The 19,134-nt window shown below is 39.0% G+C and overlaps 1 protein-coding gene across 4 annotated transcripts in view; it reads right to left on the reverse strand.

Moving 5' to 3' along the window:
• Positions 1-431: 431 nt before the first annotated feature.
• The window catches only part of CNGA1 (cyclic nucleotide gated channel subunit alpha 1), a 36,624-nt gene continuing 17,921 nt past the window's right edge, over positions 432-19,134 (reverse strand). Inside the window, exons 1-6 of one of the 4 annotated variants that reach the window (XM_073001299.2) lie at positions 18,144-18,233; positions 16,563-16,691; positions 10,131-10,214; positions 8,582-8,689; positions 4,497-4,603; positions 432-3,488 (exon numbers count right to left, since the gene is read on the reverse strand). In XM_073001299.2, coding sequence (XP_072857400.2) covers positions 2,095-3,488; positions 4,497-4,603; positions 8,582-8,689; positions 10,131-10,214; positions 16,563-16,675 — 1,806 coding nt within the window. In that variant the 5' untranslated portion in view covers positions 16,676-16,691; positions 18,144-18,233 and the 3' untranslated portion in view covers positions 432-2,094. Of the gene's footprint in view, positions 3,489-4,496; positions 4,604-8,581; positions 8,690-10,130; positions 10,215-10,714; positions 10,871-16,562; positions 16,692-17,568; positions 18,003-18,143; positions 18,234-19,134 lie in introns of those variants that run through there. The other 3 variants (XM_073001296.2, XM_073001300.2, XM_078394662.1) reach the window with 3 other exon arrangements.

Here is a 19,134-nt window from a genome sequence, read left to right on the forward strand (position 1 = left end):
TCAATGAGAGGAAGGACAGTATTGCATGAACACGGATTTTTTTACTTTTCCCGCGTAGGTCCCTAATGACTGGGAAAAAAAACGAAGAAAGAAAAGAAGATCCATTTTTCTTTTGGCCAGATTCAGGCTGTGGCTAAATGGAGACTTCCTTTGTTGTATAAATATAAAAGTACTATGTAAATAAGTGGTAGTGGTTGTAGTATAATTGCTTTTACAGTGGGGAATCTTTGATCATTCAGATTTTTTAAATAGCAGGACCTATCTACAGCAACATTGGCAGTGGTCTGGGCTAAATGGAGTTCTAAAACATTTGAAGGGTGATATAGTCCTTCTCCCACCTGCTTTTCAGGGATAAAGGGACAATTTTTTGAGTTCTCCTTCCCTTGTTAGGAGTGTTTACATGAGGAAGAATATAAATTATTCAAAAACAGTTAAGAATATTGTAGCACCTTTATTAAAATTGATTACATAGTGATTTCTGCATGTTTGGCAAATGTCATAGAAGTAAAAAATAATATACCCTTTCCTAGCAAGATCAGATAAGTCCTATTGATCACAGGAAAACTGTTGTAGTGAGAAATCAAAAGAATATACAGTGGTGCCTCGCAAGATGATGTTAATTCGTTCCGCGAAAATCGCTGTCTTGCGAAAACATTGTCTTGTGAAATGCAGTTCCCCACTGGAATACATTGAAATGTCTTTAATGTGTTCCAATGGGGGGTGGAATCGTCATCTTGCAAAAATCGCCCATAAGAAAACCGTTTTGCAAAGCGCGGACTCAGCTGTCAAAATCATCTTGCAAAAAACCATCCCGGAAAAAAAACGTCTTGCGAAGCACAGACTGAAACATCGTCTAGTGAAAATTGCCCATAGGGAAAACCGTTTTGCAAAGCACTATAGCGATCACAAAACCCCATCATCTTGTGAATTAACTGTTTTGCGAGGTGATCGTCTAGCGAGGCACCACTGTATATAGGAATTGAACTGTTGTAATGTTCATTATCAGTTTCTCTGAACAAAGGAAAGAATAGTGAGACTATATCCCAGCTATTGAGTTAAAATGAATTTATATGTTAGGATAATTTATAATGGTTCTATGAACATCCAAGGCCAGTTTGCTCACTGATCCGACCATTGAAAAGTTCTGCGTTTAACGTTTCTTCCAGAAAGAAGACAGCTGCATCTTGAAATCTTTATTTTAAAATTCCCTTAATAATTCTCATTCTCAAGAAGATGCCCTTTCTTCAGCTTTCCCCAACACTATCTTTTTTTTAATGTAATAAGCACTCTAATCTTGTAATCTTAGTTATGTACAGTGCCTAACCATTATAGACACCCTGTAAATAGTTTAACTGCATTTTATTTATATAATCTTAGATAATCACATAATAAACCTGTTAATTATTTGACACTATTATGTAACTCAAGAAATACATCACCCGTACAGGCTACAGGAAAATCATGAAAACATGGCACACAACATTATGTAATGAACAATGTAAAATCATATGTAATTCTAATTTTCTGGGCAGCTTCCACAAAGATGTCCAGAATAACAAATTCGTTAACATCTGGAAGTGGCTGTTGATAATGCACTTCATTATTAATAGATGCATTATACAGGGCAGAGTACAATGTTCCATTCCTTCAACTGATACTTGATCACACAAATAAACATTTTGATCTATCGGGATTGTAGCACATTTCCCCTCATTGGTCAAAATCCTGTTAGCACTTACGCTAAATTGCACTTACTATGCTAAAGTAATTTGCAGTTAGAGCAGGCCCATTTGAATCAATGGGATTTATATCACCAAATCCCCACTGATTCAATAGACCTACTCTAGTGCAGCTTACTACACTAAGCAACAAGATTTGGGCCATTGTCTGAAAGTTACAGATAAAGTACAGTGTAAGTTCCTGGAAAATATGTGTTGAAGATGGTTAGTTTGTTTCTTTTTAAGTCACTCCTTAGACCAGAATTGGTGGTATGAGAAGATTCCATGTCCAGTGAAATGTCTTTATCAATTATTCTGTCCGCCATTAATTTTTTTTAGCTAAATCCATATTTCTGTTATCTACACTAATCACTTACTAACCCAAGTCTGTTTCAGTTTCTTCTAAATTTGAGAAATCAAAACCTAAATGTGGTTTCACAATGTTTTCAACTTCTTTTAGCCGGGTCTTCAACTTCTGCTGTGCAGCATTATATTCAGCTAAAAGTCTAGCAAATCTTGTTTGTAAATTATCTAGCATTATTTCTAATTGATAGACTTTTTCTTCTATCTCTTGAGGATCTCTTCCAGTATTTGCAACTTCTAAATCAAGTAATCCATCTTTCATAAGGATTTCCCTTCCCTTTTCTTCCAGCAAGGCTTTTGCATCTGGGTATTCCGTTAAAGCTCCCATTAGGTCATCTTTATGTAGACAAAACAAATCTGAATAGCCAATACTTCTAATGTTGGCTGTCCTCCGATTTCCGGCTTTGCTACCTTTAATATTAAGAATGCTAATCTCCCCAAAGTAGCTGCCATCACTTAGAACCACATACTGAGTGACTCCATCATCAGCTACTACTGCAAGTTTGCCTTCTTTGATAATGTACATTTCTCGCCCAATGTCACCTTTCCGGCAGATATAATCTCCAGGACTGAATACCTGAGGCTGTAATTTTAAGACCAATTCAACCAATAGACCAGCTTCACAATCTGCAAAAATCCGGACTTTTTTTAATGTTTCCAGATGAACATTGATGGCAATTTCTGCTCGTAATTTATCCGGAAGAAATTTCAGAACTTTTCTTTCATCCACTGCCTTCTTATTTGTCCACAAATAATCAAACCACTTTATAACTCTTTTTTCTAAATCTTTGCTTACCTTCCGAAACTCCATGTACTGTTTAATAGCATCAATTCTTGCCTGAAATTCCTCTCTGGCCGCATTCATGTTAGAGATCATTGAACCAATATTACCAACAATGGTAGCAAATATTAATACACCAACTAAGAAATCAACAACAACAAAGAAATACTCCACGTCTCTCACAGGAGGAGGTGTTTCACCGATAGTTGTCAAAGTCAGTGTTGACCAGTACAGACTATATACATATTTTCTAGCAAGCCGACCAAATTCAGGATGGGTAACATTGGGATAGACCCATGTATCTGTACCAAAGCCAATGGCTTTGGAGATTGAGAAGTACATACAGGCATTCCAATGGATAATTATTATTATATACATGACAAGGTTAGAGATCCTGAAGATATTTGGGTAGCTTGTTCTTGTTTCTGTTTGCTGGAAGAATTCAAACATACGTGATATTCTAAGTAATCTGTTTATCCTTATTTCTGGGTAGTTCAATCCCAATTTGAAATAAAGCAAATCAGTTGGTATGATTGACAGTACATCTAATTTAAATTGTACCGTTCCCTTATATCTTTTCTTAAGTTTAATTTCTTCTTTCACCATCAAACCTTGTTCCAGGAAACCTAAATTAAAATGTTAAAAAAATCTTTATGATGTTACTCTGTTTTCCTTCCATTGATAACATTGGTGACAAACTGTTATTCTGTCAAGTGTGAGAACTTTTACCATATTCCCAGTTCCATATCTGATTAGAAATCTGGAAGAGGGAAGGGGAAAAGGCAATACTTATTAAGAGATTACCTGCATTTTTAAAAATGTTTTCATAATCCAATAAAACCACACCTTGAGTAAACATTCTGATCTTTCTTCCTTTTGTTATGTACAACATCAAGGGTATATTGCTTAATATTATTATATTTGTTTACCACTTTTCTTCCAAATATACATGGTATCGCCTCTTTATCATTACAAAAAAAAATTCTGAGTTTGGCAAAGGGAAATAAGTTTTGCTCAAGTAGTATATTAGAACAGAATCTAACTTAAACTTGTTCAACTGTTAATGGTTTGTTCAAGTAAAATCTACTATCAAGGTCATGTATCTCTTTGCAACTTACATTTTTTGCTAAGTAAGAAACCCTTTCAATACTTAAACCACAGGGTTTCCATGACATTCAAACCAGGATTTGACCATTCCCTGCAACAGGGATGTTACACATTGAACTCATGTTCTTGATGGAATGGTGCTCCAACAACATCTGAAGGGCCACACAGGTTCCTTACTCCTGAAGCCACAGTTTCATCCTGGTTTGTGATCTTGATTGGAGTTCCACAGTAAAAGCCTAAGTGCCTTTTCAGTGGTAACAACCCAGTTCTACAATAACTTTTCCAACCTGGCTTCTTCATAGTTATTGTTGTTTCAAGTTATATACTGCCTCATAGTGCTAAAGCACTCTCTGACCAATTTACAACATAATTATGCAAAATACACTTTTCACTTTTAGTTGTCAGGTTAAACTCTTCTCTGTTCTTGAGTGTTCTGTTAAGCATTTCACTAAACATTTTAAGGAACATTTTGTTTGATGTTTGTTTTTTTGTTACTGGCAAGAGGATCCAACAGACCATACTCTTACCTGTCCTTGTTCGTACAAACATATCAGCAACATAGATAATATCCGACATGTAGTCAAAAATGAACCACATTTCCAAACTGTTGCTCTGAAGTTCATCAAAACAGGCTCTGCATAAGAAAGCAATCACAATCAGTATTTTAAATTATGCATTCCATTATTCATGAAGCCAAAGATGCAAACCATTGAGATAAGCTTTTATGGAAATGTAGTCCCAGAAGTGCTATTCATTTGGTTGGGCTAATGGATGATATCACCACACATGGATAATGATATAGGCAAACTAGAACAGGATCACTGGAGGACAGCATAAACAGTCAACAGACCTATAGGGAACATAATAGCAATCTTGCAACATCTAAAAAGGTAAAGGTAAAGGTTCCCATTGACAATTTTTGTCCAGTCGTGTTCGAATCTAGGGGGTGGTACTCATCCCCGTTTCCAAGCCATAGAGCCAGCGCTTTGTCCGAAGACAATCTTCCGTGGTCACATGGCCAGTGCGACTTAGACATGGAACGCTGTTACCTTCCCACCGAAGTGGTCCCTATTTATCTACTTGCATTTGCATGCTTTCGAACCGCTAGGTTAGCGGGAGCTGGGACAAGCGACGGGAACTCACTCGTGTGGATTCGATCTTACGACTGCTTGGTCTTCTGACCCTGCAGCACAGGCTTCTGCGATTTAGCCCACAGCGCCACCACATCCCTATTGCAACATCTACAGAGGGTAAATACTTGTTTTCTGCTGTCCAAAAGATTGAGCTAGTTCTAATAGGCTCATATTAAGAGAAAAGGTTGGAACAACATGGCAGGGGAATCAATTAGGGGTGGGGAGGCCCTCCTTTGCTGTAGATCGTCAAGTAGGGATTGAGCAGCCAATTGTGGAAAATGTTGTAGTTCTGGATTTCTCATATTGAATGGGGTTGTTTGGTTGTATTTGTGGTTCCCAGCCCTCCCCTTTCTTCAGTGGGAGAAAAAATGCTGCTACTGGGAGCTGGTAGGAAGTGACTTACCTTTAAAATTAGCCACAAGGCCTTAATGCACCACTTACTGCCCTCCCAAACTCTTTTTCAGCGCCAAAACTGGAAGTGGATTTCCAGTCACTTACATTTCCAGGCTTCTTTCAGGTTTTGTGTTTTGTTTCATTTGTTTGTTTGTTGCCATGTTTTGCATTAGGTATTGAGTTCAGCCCCAGAAGGGTCTTGGTAGCAGAAGATTGGCCCCAAGACCTGCCAAAGTAGCCTACCCCTAGATAGTGCCCCCACAGTTAAGTGAACTGAATCTAAATCTAATCAACTTGTTAGCTATAACTAGAGTAGACTACTGCGCCAAGTGTAAATGTTGACTTAAGTCATATTTATTCAGTGGATTTACTCTAAGGACTAACAATTAGATTTAGTGCTATGATTCAATTAATAACTTTTCCAGATTGTAAAAAATATCCAGAATAAATTTGAACTCCCATTTTGACCATTGTAGATGGTTGTTTATATTCTACTACAAACTGAGGGCTCAGACAGCCATTTGTACTACAGTTTGGTGTCCTGCAGGGGCAGAGAACCTGATTACCAGAGGAAACCAATGTGATCCCAGAGCATCCCTACCCACACCTTTTAAAGCCTTTGTCAGGGGCTTCTACTTTTTTTGTGCAGGTAGGTTTTTTCCAGTTTGTTCCATGTGTGTATTATAGCTGGCAATGGAACAAAATCTAGCCTTGCGTCTGTCCAAGCTGCCAAGGCTTCTTCCACAGTTAATTTCCACCATCATGAAGTGGCTTGATAAGCAAGCCAGAATACTGGCAAATTGAACACTTTCCTTGCTCCTCAGGGAAGGGACAGATTAAATTATTAAAAAATCATGCCTCTGCTAGATGATTGCTGATGTGCTGAATCACTTAAATTAAATTTACAGTGCAGTGCTTCTAGATAGGAAGGATTAGCTGGCTGCATGCTGTTGTCTAGGGATGCCCAAGTGCAGTCACAATACTTTCCACTCTTCAGGGAGGGTCCTTCTTTGCCTCTCCTCAGGAAATTTTAATGGATGATCTGGCTACTTATATAGTAACATTGATATACAGTATAAACCATCTAAGGTACCATTCCGCTTCCAAAAGCCACCTATAATGGAAAACCGAAACATTGACTTTCTAGTTGGAGATTTCAACAGTCATAGCAACATTTGGCGCTATGAACACAACAACAGTAATGACAAAGTCACTATAAAATGTGCAGAAACCAATTCAATGTGCCTTATGTACATAATCTTTAAGCAGCAAACTATGATCAATTTGTAACTTGATATTCTTGTGCCTACATTCCAAGAGAGCACTAGACCAACAACATCCCAGGTCTCATTCTAGAAACACACATCCAATACTTAGATTATATTTCATATTTCAAAGAAAATCGTTTTGCTCAATATACAATAAAAGCTGGGAGAAATTTGATCTCGACTCTTGCAGAAACAAAAATAACTTGCTGGATAAACACTGACCTACTCCAAAATATTTTGGTGTCCCTCTGCATAGAACCCTGACCCACAGAACACATGGTCTAAACAACAAACAGAAAGTTGCCACCAGAAATAATAGACTGGGGTGCACACCAACAGACAATAAGAACAACAGTTTTGTCCCTGTGCCACTCTACAGCAGAATGTGTCAGTGCCATATGTATAAATCACCACATGCCAAATAAGTGGAGGTAGTTCTTAAATAATCATGCAGAATTATTACTGTCTGCCTGAAACCTACACACACTGAAAAAGTCCATTATTTGGCAGGAGTTGCCTCTCCAGAAGTACAGCGAGAGGTGCTAGTAAACAATGAATGAAATAAGCACCAAACCCATCCACTTCATGGAAACCAACCCCTTAGATGACAGCTAAAATTGAGGAGAAGTTTTATGCGTACATCTCAAGCTCTAAATATTAAACCAGAAGAGACTAGGCTAAATCTATGGAAAGCCAAAACAACACATCTTGCCAAATGGATGAATGTTGAAGAATGTCTCCCACTAAAACAAGAGTCTGGCTGAACCATCTAGAAGTCATTTAGTAGGCTTCAAAGCAATGTAGGAAGGTCAAAGAACAATAAAGTAAAATGGGGCTACTTTAAAAGACAAATTTTCTGTAAATGTGGAGAAATTTAATTAAAGTAGCATTTATGTGCATGCAATTTATGCCCCACCCACATGTACTAAATTACTGTATCTAGTAAATGACAGATCATGTTATTGAAGTAGTCCACCCTTGGTTAAAAAATAATCTAATCATTCTAACATTTTAATTTACTTGAAGTTTATCTATATTTCATTTATGTCCATAATTTAAAATTATTCAGTGCTCTGATACAAATAAATAAATAAAGAACCCCTTGATTTAACTTTAAAAATTGCCTTTGTCTGAAGTGCTCATCAAAACCATGGCTGCACGCAGTTCTCAACGATCGCTACGAAGAAAATACTTTTTTTAAATTTAATCTAAGTGATTCATTGCATCACCAATGGTCTAGTAAGGCAAATAATAATAATATTTTCACCACTTCTGTCTTCTGCAAAAGAGCAGAGGAAGTGTTCATTTATTAAGCCACTTCACAATACCAGAAACTGACACCGGAGGGAACTGGACTAAATAGAGTTGCTTGAGGTCAGTATGCCATTTGGATGTGAGGATTACACCAAGTGACATATTGCTCCCCACTTCAACCTCAGGCAACCCTACTTAGACCGCATCAGTTCACTCCAAAAGGGTTCATGTGGTTGCACCTTCTCTTCAGCCAGTTCAACATGCAGCGCTCACACCATTTATTTTTTGTGCGTGTTTTGTGCCTGCACAGTCATGACATGAGCTCTTTTACTACACAGTGTAAACTTCATGTCACAAGGTCACCACAAAGGAACCCAGAGTGAAACAAACTTCATGCTCCAGTGTCGATTAAAGTTGGTCTGAAGACTGAATTGAAAAGCATTTTTTTTTATGAGCTTGTTCATCCATGCATACATTTAAAAATGAGGCATTAAACATTGACATGCTGATGTGATGACAATGGAGCAAGCATATAATCTCATGAACTGTAATGTTTTACAGTACCTAGCAATGATCATTGTCCAATTGTACATAACAGGCAAAGTGATACAGAACAGCCAGTTGTAATACAAGTTTCCTGAAGGATCAATCACAAACACCTCTTTCTTCTCCCTACACAGTAAGCAGAAGGAAAGAAAATTTTACTGAGAAACTAGTACAAAATTTAATCTGGCTGCACCTTGTGCAAACAGTTTCAGTGGGATTTATTCTGGCACTAAAAGCAACAGAGCCTAAGAGTGCTTGCTTTTAGATTAATTTTGCTGCAGATGCAGAGATTTGGTGAAGATGCCAAAGAATATTTCTGGTTGACTACTATAGCCCTTTCCTTTGGCTAAAATCCTGCTGTTTAGTGTAGTGAGGGTGTGATCACACAGGGAAATAAATTGCAATTTGAACTGCTTATGAAGCAGTTTGGTGGGATCTGTTTTCCAGTGATCACTTGATTTAGGAGGAAATGCACTCCAGCCTGACCCTGACCCATGCCCAAGCTGGTCCTTTTTGGTCCAGCTGTAGGCCTTCTACATTTGGGGGCCAGTCTGGAGCGATACCCCAGCAGATGGAAGGATCACTGTAAGGGAGATCACTCCCATGAAAGCAACCCTTTCTGGTATACTCAGGAGCACACCTTTGCAGCTGTCTGATCATGCCCGAAGTCCTCCTACAGTAGGCCCACTGAATCTTTAAGTTCCATTGATTCAAAAGGGCTTGCTCTGGTAAGTCACAACTAGAATAGCCCATTTGAATCAATGGAACACGTAGAGGAGTTGACCCACAAAAAAATATCCACTGATTCAACAGCCCAACTCTAATGTGACTTATTACACAAAGCAACAGGATGTGACAAAATCATCAACATTTCCAGTATAAGAATGTTCACAAGGTAACCATATTACTTTGCTGCAACAAATGTGAACCCTGTCACATCCTAAGAACTAAAAACAAGTATTGTAACATATGTTGTTCTTGGCTAAAATCAGTTATAAGAACTGCATATTGTACTTTCCTCTGAAGAGATATACCCATTATCCATTAATCTGAATCAGTCTGAAAATCATCTGAAAATAGATGCTTGTGTTGCCACTCCGATGCAGTAGAGTCCTGCAACGAACTGCTTACATCTCTTAAGAGCCTTGATCAGCAACCCGTTCTAATGGAGGCCAATTGGAGAGGGAAGTGTGGTTGGCAAGCCAGGGCTTACTACGGTACTAAAAAAGACTCCTGGTCAGTACAATGGCGGTAGCCACAGTACGTATCTACCTACACAAATATTAGCTGACAACTAGAAAGTTAAACAGTATCCTTTGAGAGCCATATTTGGCCACTGTTTGCTAATATGCAGGAATCACATAGGCCAATTAAATTGCCTGTGCTACTGCCACCTCTATTGGAAGCATATTCAGCAACACGCGTGTTCTTTAAATAAATATTATTGCTGTAGTGTGAGACCTGTCCATGAGAAAGAGGCAACCCGTGCTATAATGGCAATACATACATCAGCCTTAGTACTTCTTACAATGATAAACAATGAATTGCTTGTGCCTCAATTACTTACTCTACTTCCATATCTTTATTTCTCTTCTGGTCCCCTTTATTTTCCTTGACAATGGTTTCCTTTTCGCTTTCACCATTAGACTTACTGAAAAATTAAATAAAATTATATGGCTGTTACAGTCAAATTGGAACCACCACTTTTTTTAAAAAAGGTAACAGTCAAAACATATATTGCTGTATTTATTTATTTAATTTTCTTGCATTACTACATCTTATATTCTTCATTTTCAATTTCCTTGTGAATCTAGTATCAACTACATTACAATAAACCGTTGAATGCATGCAATTGTTACTTGTTCTTGTTGAAGTATGATGAGTCCAGCTATGCTACCGAGAATGAGCACTTTCAACAACTGGATAAGGCACATCTCTGTAGCTACCCCTACCATGTCCCCAGGAAAACCCAGAAAACGTGCTAACAAGTGTATGACATGCTCTGCTCTCCTGTAGGTAGCTGCCCTGCACAATGTCCTCACAGCATTCTGTAGGTATCCATGGCAAAGTATAGCTCAATAGGTTGAAGCACAAGGACTGGGAGTCCAAATTGCCTTTGTGCCCCGTGAGAGAAGAGCTAGATGAGACTACCTGAATTGTATGCAAATGCTGGGGTTCTGTGCTTTTCTGTGTGTGACCTTGGGTGAACTGCATAGTCCTACAGTGCCACCAGAAGAAGGGATAAGTAAACAACTCCAAACTACTTCGTAGCTCAAAAATCCTAGCAGAGTCATCATACGGAGGAGTCAAAATGATGGCACATTATTAATTAAATTAGTAGTTTGTGGCAGTTATGCAGCCTACCTGTAGATGTCAGCAAGGTCTCAGCTCCTCTTGACAACGAGATTTCCAAGTCCAATAAGAATGAATACAAAGCGCATTCTTCTACACAAACAATTTAAGCTGCCTTTACTCAAATATTATACTTTCTCTGAGTTCATCCTAATTTATGAATATAAACAAGCATCTGCCATTTTCAGGAGAAATACAATTTAACTAACATGTTTACTTTCTCTGAGAATATCTTGTTCTAGGAAATGTATTGCAAAACATGTTGCTTAGTATTTGTACTTGATATCTTGCTTAAAATTAAGCAACAAACATTATATTTCTTGTGACTGAATGCATTAAAACCAAACATCCAAATAAAATGATACAGCCAAAATGTAAGTGCAGTTAAACATGCCTAAGCTATTGGTTTACCAAAATAGTAATTGTATTGGTACAATTACCATATCTACAAAACATGCCTAAGCTATTGGTTTACTGGGATGCAATCTCAAATATGATAGAATGATTTCAATACAAATCCAAGGCAGACATTCAACATCATAGTAATGCAAGTTTATGCACCAACAACCAATGCTGCAGAGGCTGAAATTGACCAATTCTATGAAGACTTACAATACCTTCTAGAACTGACACCAAAGTAATATGTTCTTCTCATTACAGTATAGGAGAATGGAATGCTAAAGTAGGGAGTCAAGAAATAAATGGAACAAAAGGAAAGTTTGGCCTTGGAGTCCAAAATGAAGCAAGGCAAAGGCTAATAGAGTTTTGTCAAGAGAACAAGCTGGTCATCACAAACACTCTCTTCCAACAACACAAGAGGTGACTCTACACATGAAAATCACCCAATGGGCAATACCGTAATCAGATTGATTATATTCTCTGCAGCCAAAAATGGAGAAGCTCTATACAGTCAGCAAAAACAAGACCTGGAGCTCATTGTGGCTCTGATTATCAGCTTCTCATAGCAAAGTTCAAGCTTAAACTGAAAAGAGAAGGAAAAACCACTGGGCTAGTCAGTATAATCTAAACCAAATCCCTTATGAATACACAGTGGAAGTGAAGAACAGATTTAAGGAATTAGATTTGGTGGACAGAGTGCCTGAAGAGCTTTGGATAGAGGCTCGTAACATTGTACAGTAGGCAGCAACAAAAACCATCCCAAAGAAATGGAAATGCAAGAAAGCAAAGTGGCTGTCCAATGAGGCCTTACAAATAGCAGAGAAGAGAAGGGAAACAAAATGCAAGGGAGATAGGGAAAGTTACAGAAAACTGAATGCAGACTCCAAAGAATAGCAAGGAGAGACAAGAGGGCCTTCTTAAATGAAGAATACAAAGAAATAGAGGAAAAGAATAGAAAAGGAAAAACCAGAGATCTCTTCAGGAAAATCGGAGATATTAAAGGAACATTTTGTGCAAAGATGAACATGATAAAGGACAAAAATGGTACAGATCTCACAGAAGCAGAAGACATAAAGAAGAGGTGGAAATAATACACAGAGGAACTATACTAAAAAGATTTGGATATCCCGGACAACCCAGATAGTGTGGTTACTGACCTTGAGCCAGACATCCTGGAGAGTGAAGTCAAGTGGGCCTTAGAAAGCCTGGCTAACAACAAGGCCAGTGGAGGTGATGGCATTCCAGTGAACTAAATTTTAAAAGATGACACTGTTAAGGTGCTACACTCAATATGCCAGCAAGTTTAGAAAACACAGCAGTGGCCGTAGAATTGGAAAAGATCAGTCTACATCCCAATCCCAAAGAAGGGCAGTGCCAAAGAATGCTCCAGCTACCGTACAATTGCACTCATTTCACATGCTAGCAAGGTTATGCTCAAAATCCTACAAGGTATGCTTCAGCAGAACGTATGTGGACTGAGAACTCCCATAAGTACAAGCTGAGTTTTGAAGGGGACAGAGGAACTTGAGACCAAATTGCTAACATGCGTTGGATTATGGAGAAAGTCAGAGAGCTCCAGAAAAACATCTACTTCTGCTTCATTGACTATGCAAAAGCCTTTGACTGTGTGGACCACAGCAAACTATGGCAAGTTCTTAAAGAAATGGGAGTGCCTGACCACCTTGTCTATTTCCTGAGAAATCTATTTGTGGGACAGGAAGCAACAGTTAGAACTGGATATGTTCTAAAATTGGGAAAGGAGTATGACAAGGCTGTATATTGTCTCTCTGCTTATTTAACTTATATGTCTCTCTGCTTATTTAACTTATATGTAGAATACGTCATGCAAAAGGCAGGACTTGATGAATCCCAAGCTGAAATTAAGATTGCGGGAAGAAATATCAACAACCTCAGATATGCAGATGGTTCCACTCTGATGGCAGAAAGTGAGGAGGAATTAAAGAACCTTGTAATGAGGGTGAAAGAGGAGAGTGCAAAAAACAGTCTGAAGCTCAATATATAAAAAAAACAAAGATCATGGCCACAGGTCCCATCACCTCTTGGCAAACAAAAGGAGAAGATATGGGGGCAGTGACAGATTTTACTTTCTTGGGCTCCATGATCAGATGGAGACAGCAGCCACCTTATTAAAAGACACCTGCTTCTTGGGAGGAAAGTGATGACAAACCTAGACAGCATCTTAAAAAGTAGACCTCACCTTGTTGACAAAGGTCCGCATAGTCAGAGCTATGGTCTTTCCAGTAGCGATGTATGGAAGTGAGAGCTGGACCATAAAGAAGGCTGACCACCAAAGAATGGATGCTTTTGAACTGTGGTGCTGGAGGAGACTTTTGAGAATGCCCTGGACTGCAAAGAGAACAAACCTATCCATTTTGAAGGAAATCACCCCTGAGTGCTCACTGGAAGGACAGATCCTGAAGCTGAGGCTCCAATACTTTGCTATCTCATGAGAAGAGAAGACTCCCTGGAAAAGACCCTGATGTTGGGAAAATGTGAAGGCAAGAGGAGAAGGGGACTACCGAGGACGAGATGGTTGGACAGTGTTATCAAAGCTACCAACATGAATTTGACCAAACTCCAAGAGGCAGTGGAAGACAGGAGGGACTGGCATGTTCTAGTCCATGGGGTCACAGAGTTGGACACAACTTATCAACTAAACAACGACAACAAGCTATTGGTTTCAGTAGACAAGTGTCCTCTGATATGTTTGGTATTCCAGTTGAGTTCCATGGGGCTTATTCACAGGTACATGTGTACAGAATTGCCAATAGGCAAAACAATTTGAATTGAAACATATGCTGGATGTAGTATGTTTGCAATGGACATAAGCCCCTTGGGATGACACAGCTGCCCTTGAGCCAACACAAAGGCTTGTGCTGGTTGATCTAAGATCTGCTGGTACAAATGGATCTGCTTGCACATCTGCTGTGTAGAGATCAGGAGAAAGGCAGACCTAAACCCCTCTCAGCCCAGACTTACACCCTCTGTGTGTGTGTGTTTAGTCGTTTAGTCGTGTCCGACTCTTCTTGACCCCATGGACCAGAGCACGCCAGGCCCTCCTGTCTTCTACTGCCTCCCGGAGTTGTGTCAGGTTCATGTTGGTTTCTTCGCAGACACTGTCCAGCCATCTCATCCTCGGTCGTCCCCTTCTCCTCTTGCCATCACACCTTCCTAACATCAAGGTTTTTTCCAAGGACTCTTTTCTTCTCATGAGATGGCCAAAGTACTGGAGCCTCAGCTTCAGGATCTGTCCTTCAAGTGAGCATTCAGGGTTGATTTCCTTTAGAACTGATAGGTTTGTTCTCCTTGCAGTCCAGGGGATTCTCAAGAGTCTCCTCCAGCACCACAATTCAAAGGCATCAATTCTTCGGCGGTCTGCTTTCTTTATGGTCCAGCTCTCACTTCCATACATCACGACAGGAAAAACCATAGCTTTGACCATTCGGACTTTTGTTGGCAAGGTGATGTCTCTGCTTTTCAAGATGCTGTCAAGATTTGTCATCGCTTTCCTCCCAAGAAGAAGGCGCCTTTTAATTTCAGGGCTGCTGTCTCCATCTGCAGTGATCATGGAGCCCAGGAAGATAAAATTTGACACTGCCTCCATATCTTCCCCTTCTATTTCCCAGGAGGTGATGGGACCAGTGGCCATGATCTTAGTTTTTTTGATGTTGAGTTTCAGACCGTTTTTTGCACTCTCCTCTTTCACTCTCATTACAAGGTTCTTTAATTCCTCCTCACTTTCTGCCATCAGAGTGGTATCATCTGCATATCGGAGGTTGTTGATATTTCTTCCGGCAATCTTAATTCCAGCTTGGGTTTCTTCCAGTCCAGCCTTCCGCATGATGTATTCTGCATATAAGTTAAACAAGCTGGGGGACAATATACAGCCTTGCCGTACTCCTTTCCCAATTTTGAACCACTCAGTTGTTCCATGACCAGTTCTAACTGTTGCTTCCTGTCCCACATATAGGTTTCTCAGGAGACAGATAAAGTGGTCAGGCACTCCCATTTCTTTAAGAACTTGCCATAGTTTGCTGTGGTCCACACAGTCAAAGGCTTTCGCATAGTCAATGAAGCAGAAGTAGATATTTTTCTGGAACTCTCTGGCTTTCTCCATAATCCAGCGCAAGTTAGCAATTTGGTCTCGAGTTCCTCTGCCTCTTCGGAATCCAGCTTGTACTTCTGGGAGTTCTCGGTCCACATACTGCTGAAGCCTACCTTGTAGGATTTTGAGCATAACCTTGCTAGCGTGTGAAATGAGTGCAATTGTACGGTAGTTGGAGCATTCTTTGGCACTGCCTTTCTTTGGGATTGGGATGTGGACTGATCTTTTCCAATCCTCTGGCCACTGTTGAGTTTTCCAAACTTGCTGGCATATTGAATGTAGCACCTTAACAGCATCTTCTTTCAAGATTTTAAATAGTTCAACTGGAATGCCATCACCTCCACTGGCCTTGTTGTTAGCCAGGCTTTCTAAGGCCCACTTGACTTCGCTCTCCAGGATGTCTGGCTCAAGGTCAGCAACTACATTGTCTGGGTTGTCCGGGATATCCAAATCTTTCTGATATAATTCCTCTGTGTATTCTTGCCACCTCTTCTTGACGTCTTCTGCTTCTGTTAGGTCCCTTCCATTTTTGTCTTTTATCATGTTCATCTTTGCGCAAAATGTTCCTCTAATATGTCCAATTTTCCTGAACAGATCTCTGGTCTTTCCTTTTCTGTTATCTTCCTCTATTTCTTTGCATTGTTCATTTAAGAAGGCCCTCTACCTACTACAATGTTAGGCCAGAATAAAGCTAGTCATCCTACATCATTTCCAACATCCCCAAACAGGGAGGGGTTTAGATTCAGCAGAGACTCATTTGGTTATAGTATCAGCTCATTCAGACCTCAGTCATCTTGGCTAGTTAGGACTGTGCTCTAAATCTGTATTGGATTTGTGTCCTGTCAACAACATGAGGAATGAAAGAACTGAAGAACATCTTATGCATTCAATTAACTATGAGACATATAAGATCAAAGCATGGTTCAGCAAAATAATAAGTGTGATCCGTACAAAGTCAAGCAGTTACACACTGGTTGCAATGAGAGAGTTCAATGCGTATTTAATTGTGGCTAGATGTAAGTACAAATTTGACTAACTTGTGTTAACAATGTGACAATAACCAGGCAATACATTAAAACTACTCAGTTCATTCAAATTCAATGTCTCCATCACAAATCTTACCTGCTTTTATCATCTTCCATTTTTTCAGTACTTTCCCTTCTTCCCTGATTAGCCAAGCTGTGAACATTTAAATGTTCCCGAGGGCTTTTGATTACCCCTACTCTTGCAGTCATAATTAGGATTTATTATCTGGAGAAGTAAGATAAAAAATATTCATATGAATCAAAGACTGAACTTAAGATCTGGCAAAACAGAGATAAAACAAAACTGGTAAGGCATGATCCAGCAAAAACAGAACATGCTGCATTGGCTTCAGTGGCAGAAACCCACACATTATTATCCTCCCTGGCCCACTAAAGCCCATGGGATTTTAAGGATTTTAAGACTTAAAATCTTATATGTCTCCAGAGCAAGCTCCATTGATTTCAGGGTGATTTATATTTGAGTAGATGTGCACAGGACTGTGAGGACTGTGATGTAATATAGGTTGCAATATGCTGTGTTTCTTGATTTTACAAAATAAATATTAGGACAGAAATAAAAGTATAAGACATACAGATTCAGCAAAATACAAACAAGTTTAGATGCCATGTACTTCAGTAATAAGAATAAGCTCATTTAAGAGAATGACACTTCCAAGCAGGCACAAATAAGATCATGCTAGCAATGTGTTTACATTTCACTGGATCATAACAAAATGTCTCACTTTTCAGTCCTCTCCTGGTATTAATCATTTTGTTATATGTAGAAAATACATTATTACTTTTTGCATTTTACACAAGTTAATTCCTTTTTGTTTTCCAAATGAATACCAGCCGAACAGAGATATGTTTTTGAAGATTATATAGAATAATAAATGCACATTAGTTCTCATTTTATTACATGAAGCTTCCGCAGCCTTTTCCAAGGAAATTATTAGCCCATTCAGCTCAACACATTGCAGTATTACCCACTCCTTACATTACTTTGAGCATTACCTTTCAAACTTCAGTTTATTAATAATCCACCAATGCATTCACTTGAGCAGCCTAAACATAACTGAATGACATAAACAATAAATACGAACCTCATTTCATTCATTCCACTGCAACAAATCCCATGTGGTAATGAAGTCCTTCGCCTCCTAGGAAAGGGTACCTCTGCCACAACACAAACTGGGGAAAATACATGAGCTCTAGAAAGAGATGCCCATGCTGCTGTTGTAATACGATGGTATTATCGTGCCTGCTTGTTCTTACCTTGGGAACATAATCTGCCGTTCTTTGTTATGAAATAAATCCTTTAAGTCTCCCCACTGCTGCAACTACAGAGCTAATAAAAATCTATAACTGAGCAAGGCTCAAATTTCCCTTCAGAAGTACTCTCTGTAATATAATAAGTAGCATTTAATATTAGTCTAAGAACAAGACGTGAGATTAGGCTTTTAAAAAAATGCTTTTTAAAAAAATTCCATATTCTGTGAGAACATATTCTTGTGCCATTTTCCAGAAGCCAATGGCCCAAGAGCACTTCTGCCTCCCCTCCCAATCTTTGCTCACCAGTCCCTCAAGACTTTACAAGGGCCCACCTCGTGGCATCTCAAAGACCACCTCCAGCACCCTTAATTTTTGGTCTTGAAATCTCAGGGAATTGGGTACTTACTAGTGATCCAGCAACCCTATTCCTGGGAACAGAATACTCTGTGAATCATCCCCAGGGCATTCTGCTCTAAAAACACGGCCAGGTGGCTGCAGGTAGCCAAATTGCCTGCTGAAGAGGTACCAAGGTAGTTTTGTGAGTATGTAAAAGAAAGCAAAGACTGCTGTGGGTTTTTTTTCTTTCAAAAATAGCCACTTTGTATTTTAAAAAAAGACCTCCTAATGATATGAGAAATTTCCCCAAAGAAAGATGCAGTTTTAAGAATATATTTTCATTATTATAATGTAAAATGCTAAAAAAAAAAGTTGGTTGGAATAATTTAACCCAGTTCTATGTAATGTTACTCTAAAATAGCAGTCTACATAATAGTCTCATAAATAAAATCTTTCCTTTTTGATGTACTTTCATGTTTATTTATTTATTTATTTATTTATTTATTTATTTATTTATTTATTTATTTATTTATTTATTTATTTATTTATTTATTTGATTTATATCCCGCCCATCTGGTATAATTATACCACTCTGAGCGGCTAACAACAGAACAAATACAATTAAAACAAGATTAATCCATAAACATCCATTATTAACAAACATACTAAAAATAATAAATGATAGATAAGAAAAAGAAAAAGTTAAATCAAATAAATTAAATTAACTTAAATGCTGGCAGGAGGGAAGGCCTGGACATAAAGCCATGTTTTTAGTAGGATTTTGAATGTACCCAGCGTAGGGGCCGCGCGAATCTCAGGAGGAAAATTGTTCCAGAGGCGAGGAGCCACCGCCGAGAATGCCCGGATTCGAGTCTTTTCCCTCCGGGCCTCCCTCGGCGTGAGGCTCCTCAGCCTCACCTCCTGGCTCGCGCGGGTGATCCGGGTAGATCTTGGTGGGAGAAGGCGTTCCGCCAAGTATCGAGGTCCCAAACCGTTTAGGGCCTTATAAGTGAGCATTAAAACTTTGAATTCGATACGGAAACGAATGGGCAGCCAATGCA

Source organism: Pogona vitticeps, chromosome 5 (assembly GCF_051106095.1).
Source record: "Pogona vitticeps strain Pit_001003342236 chromosome 5, PviZW2.1, whole genome shotgun sequence".
Lineage (NCBI taxonomy): Eukaryota > Metazoa > Chordata > Lepidosauria > Squamata > Agamidae > Pogona > Pogona vitticeps.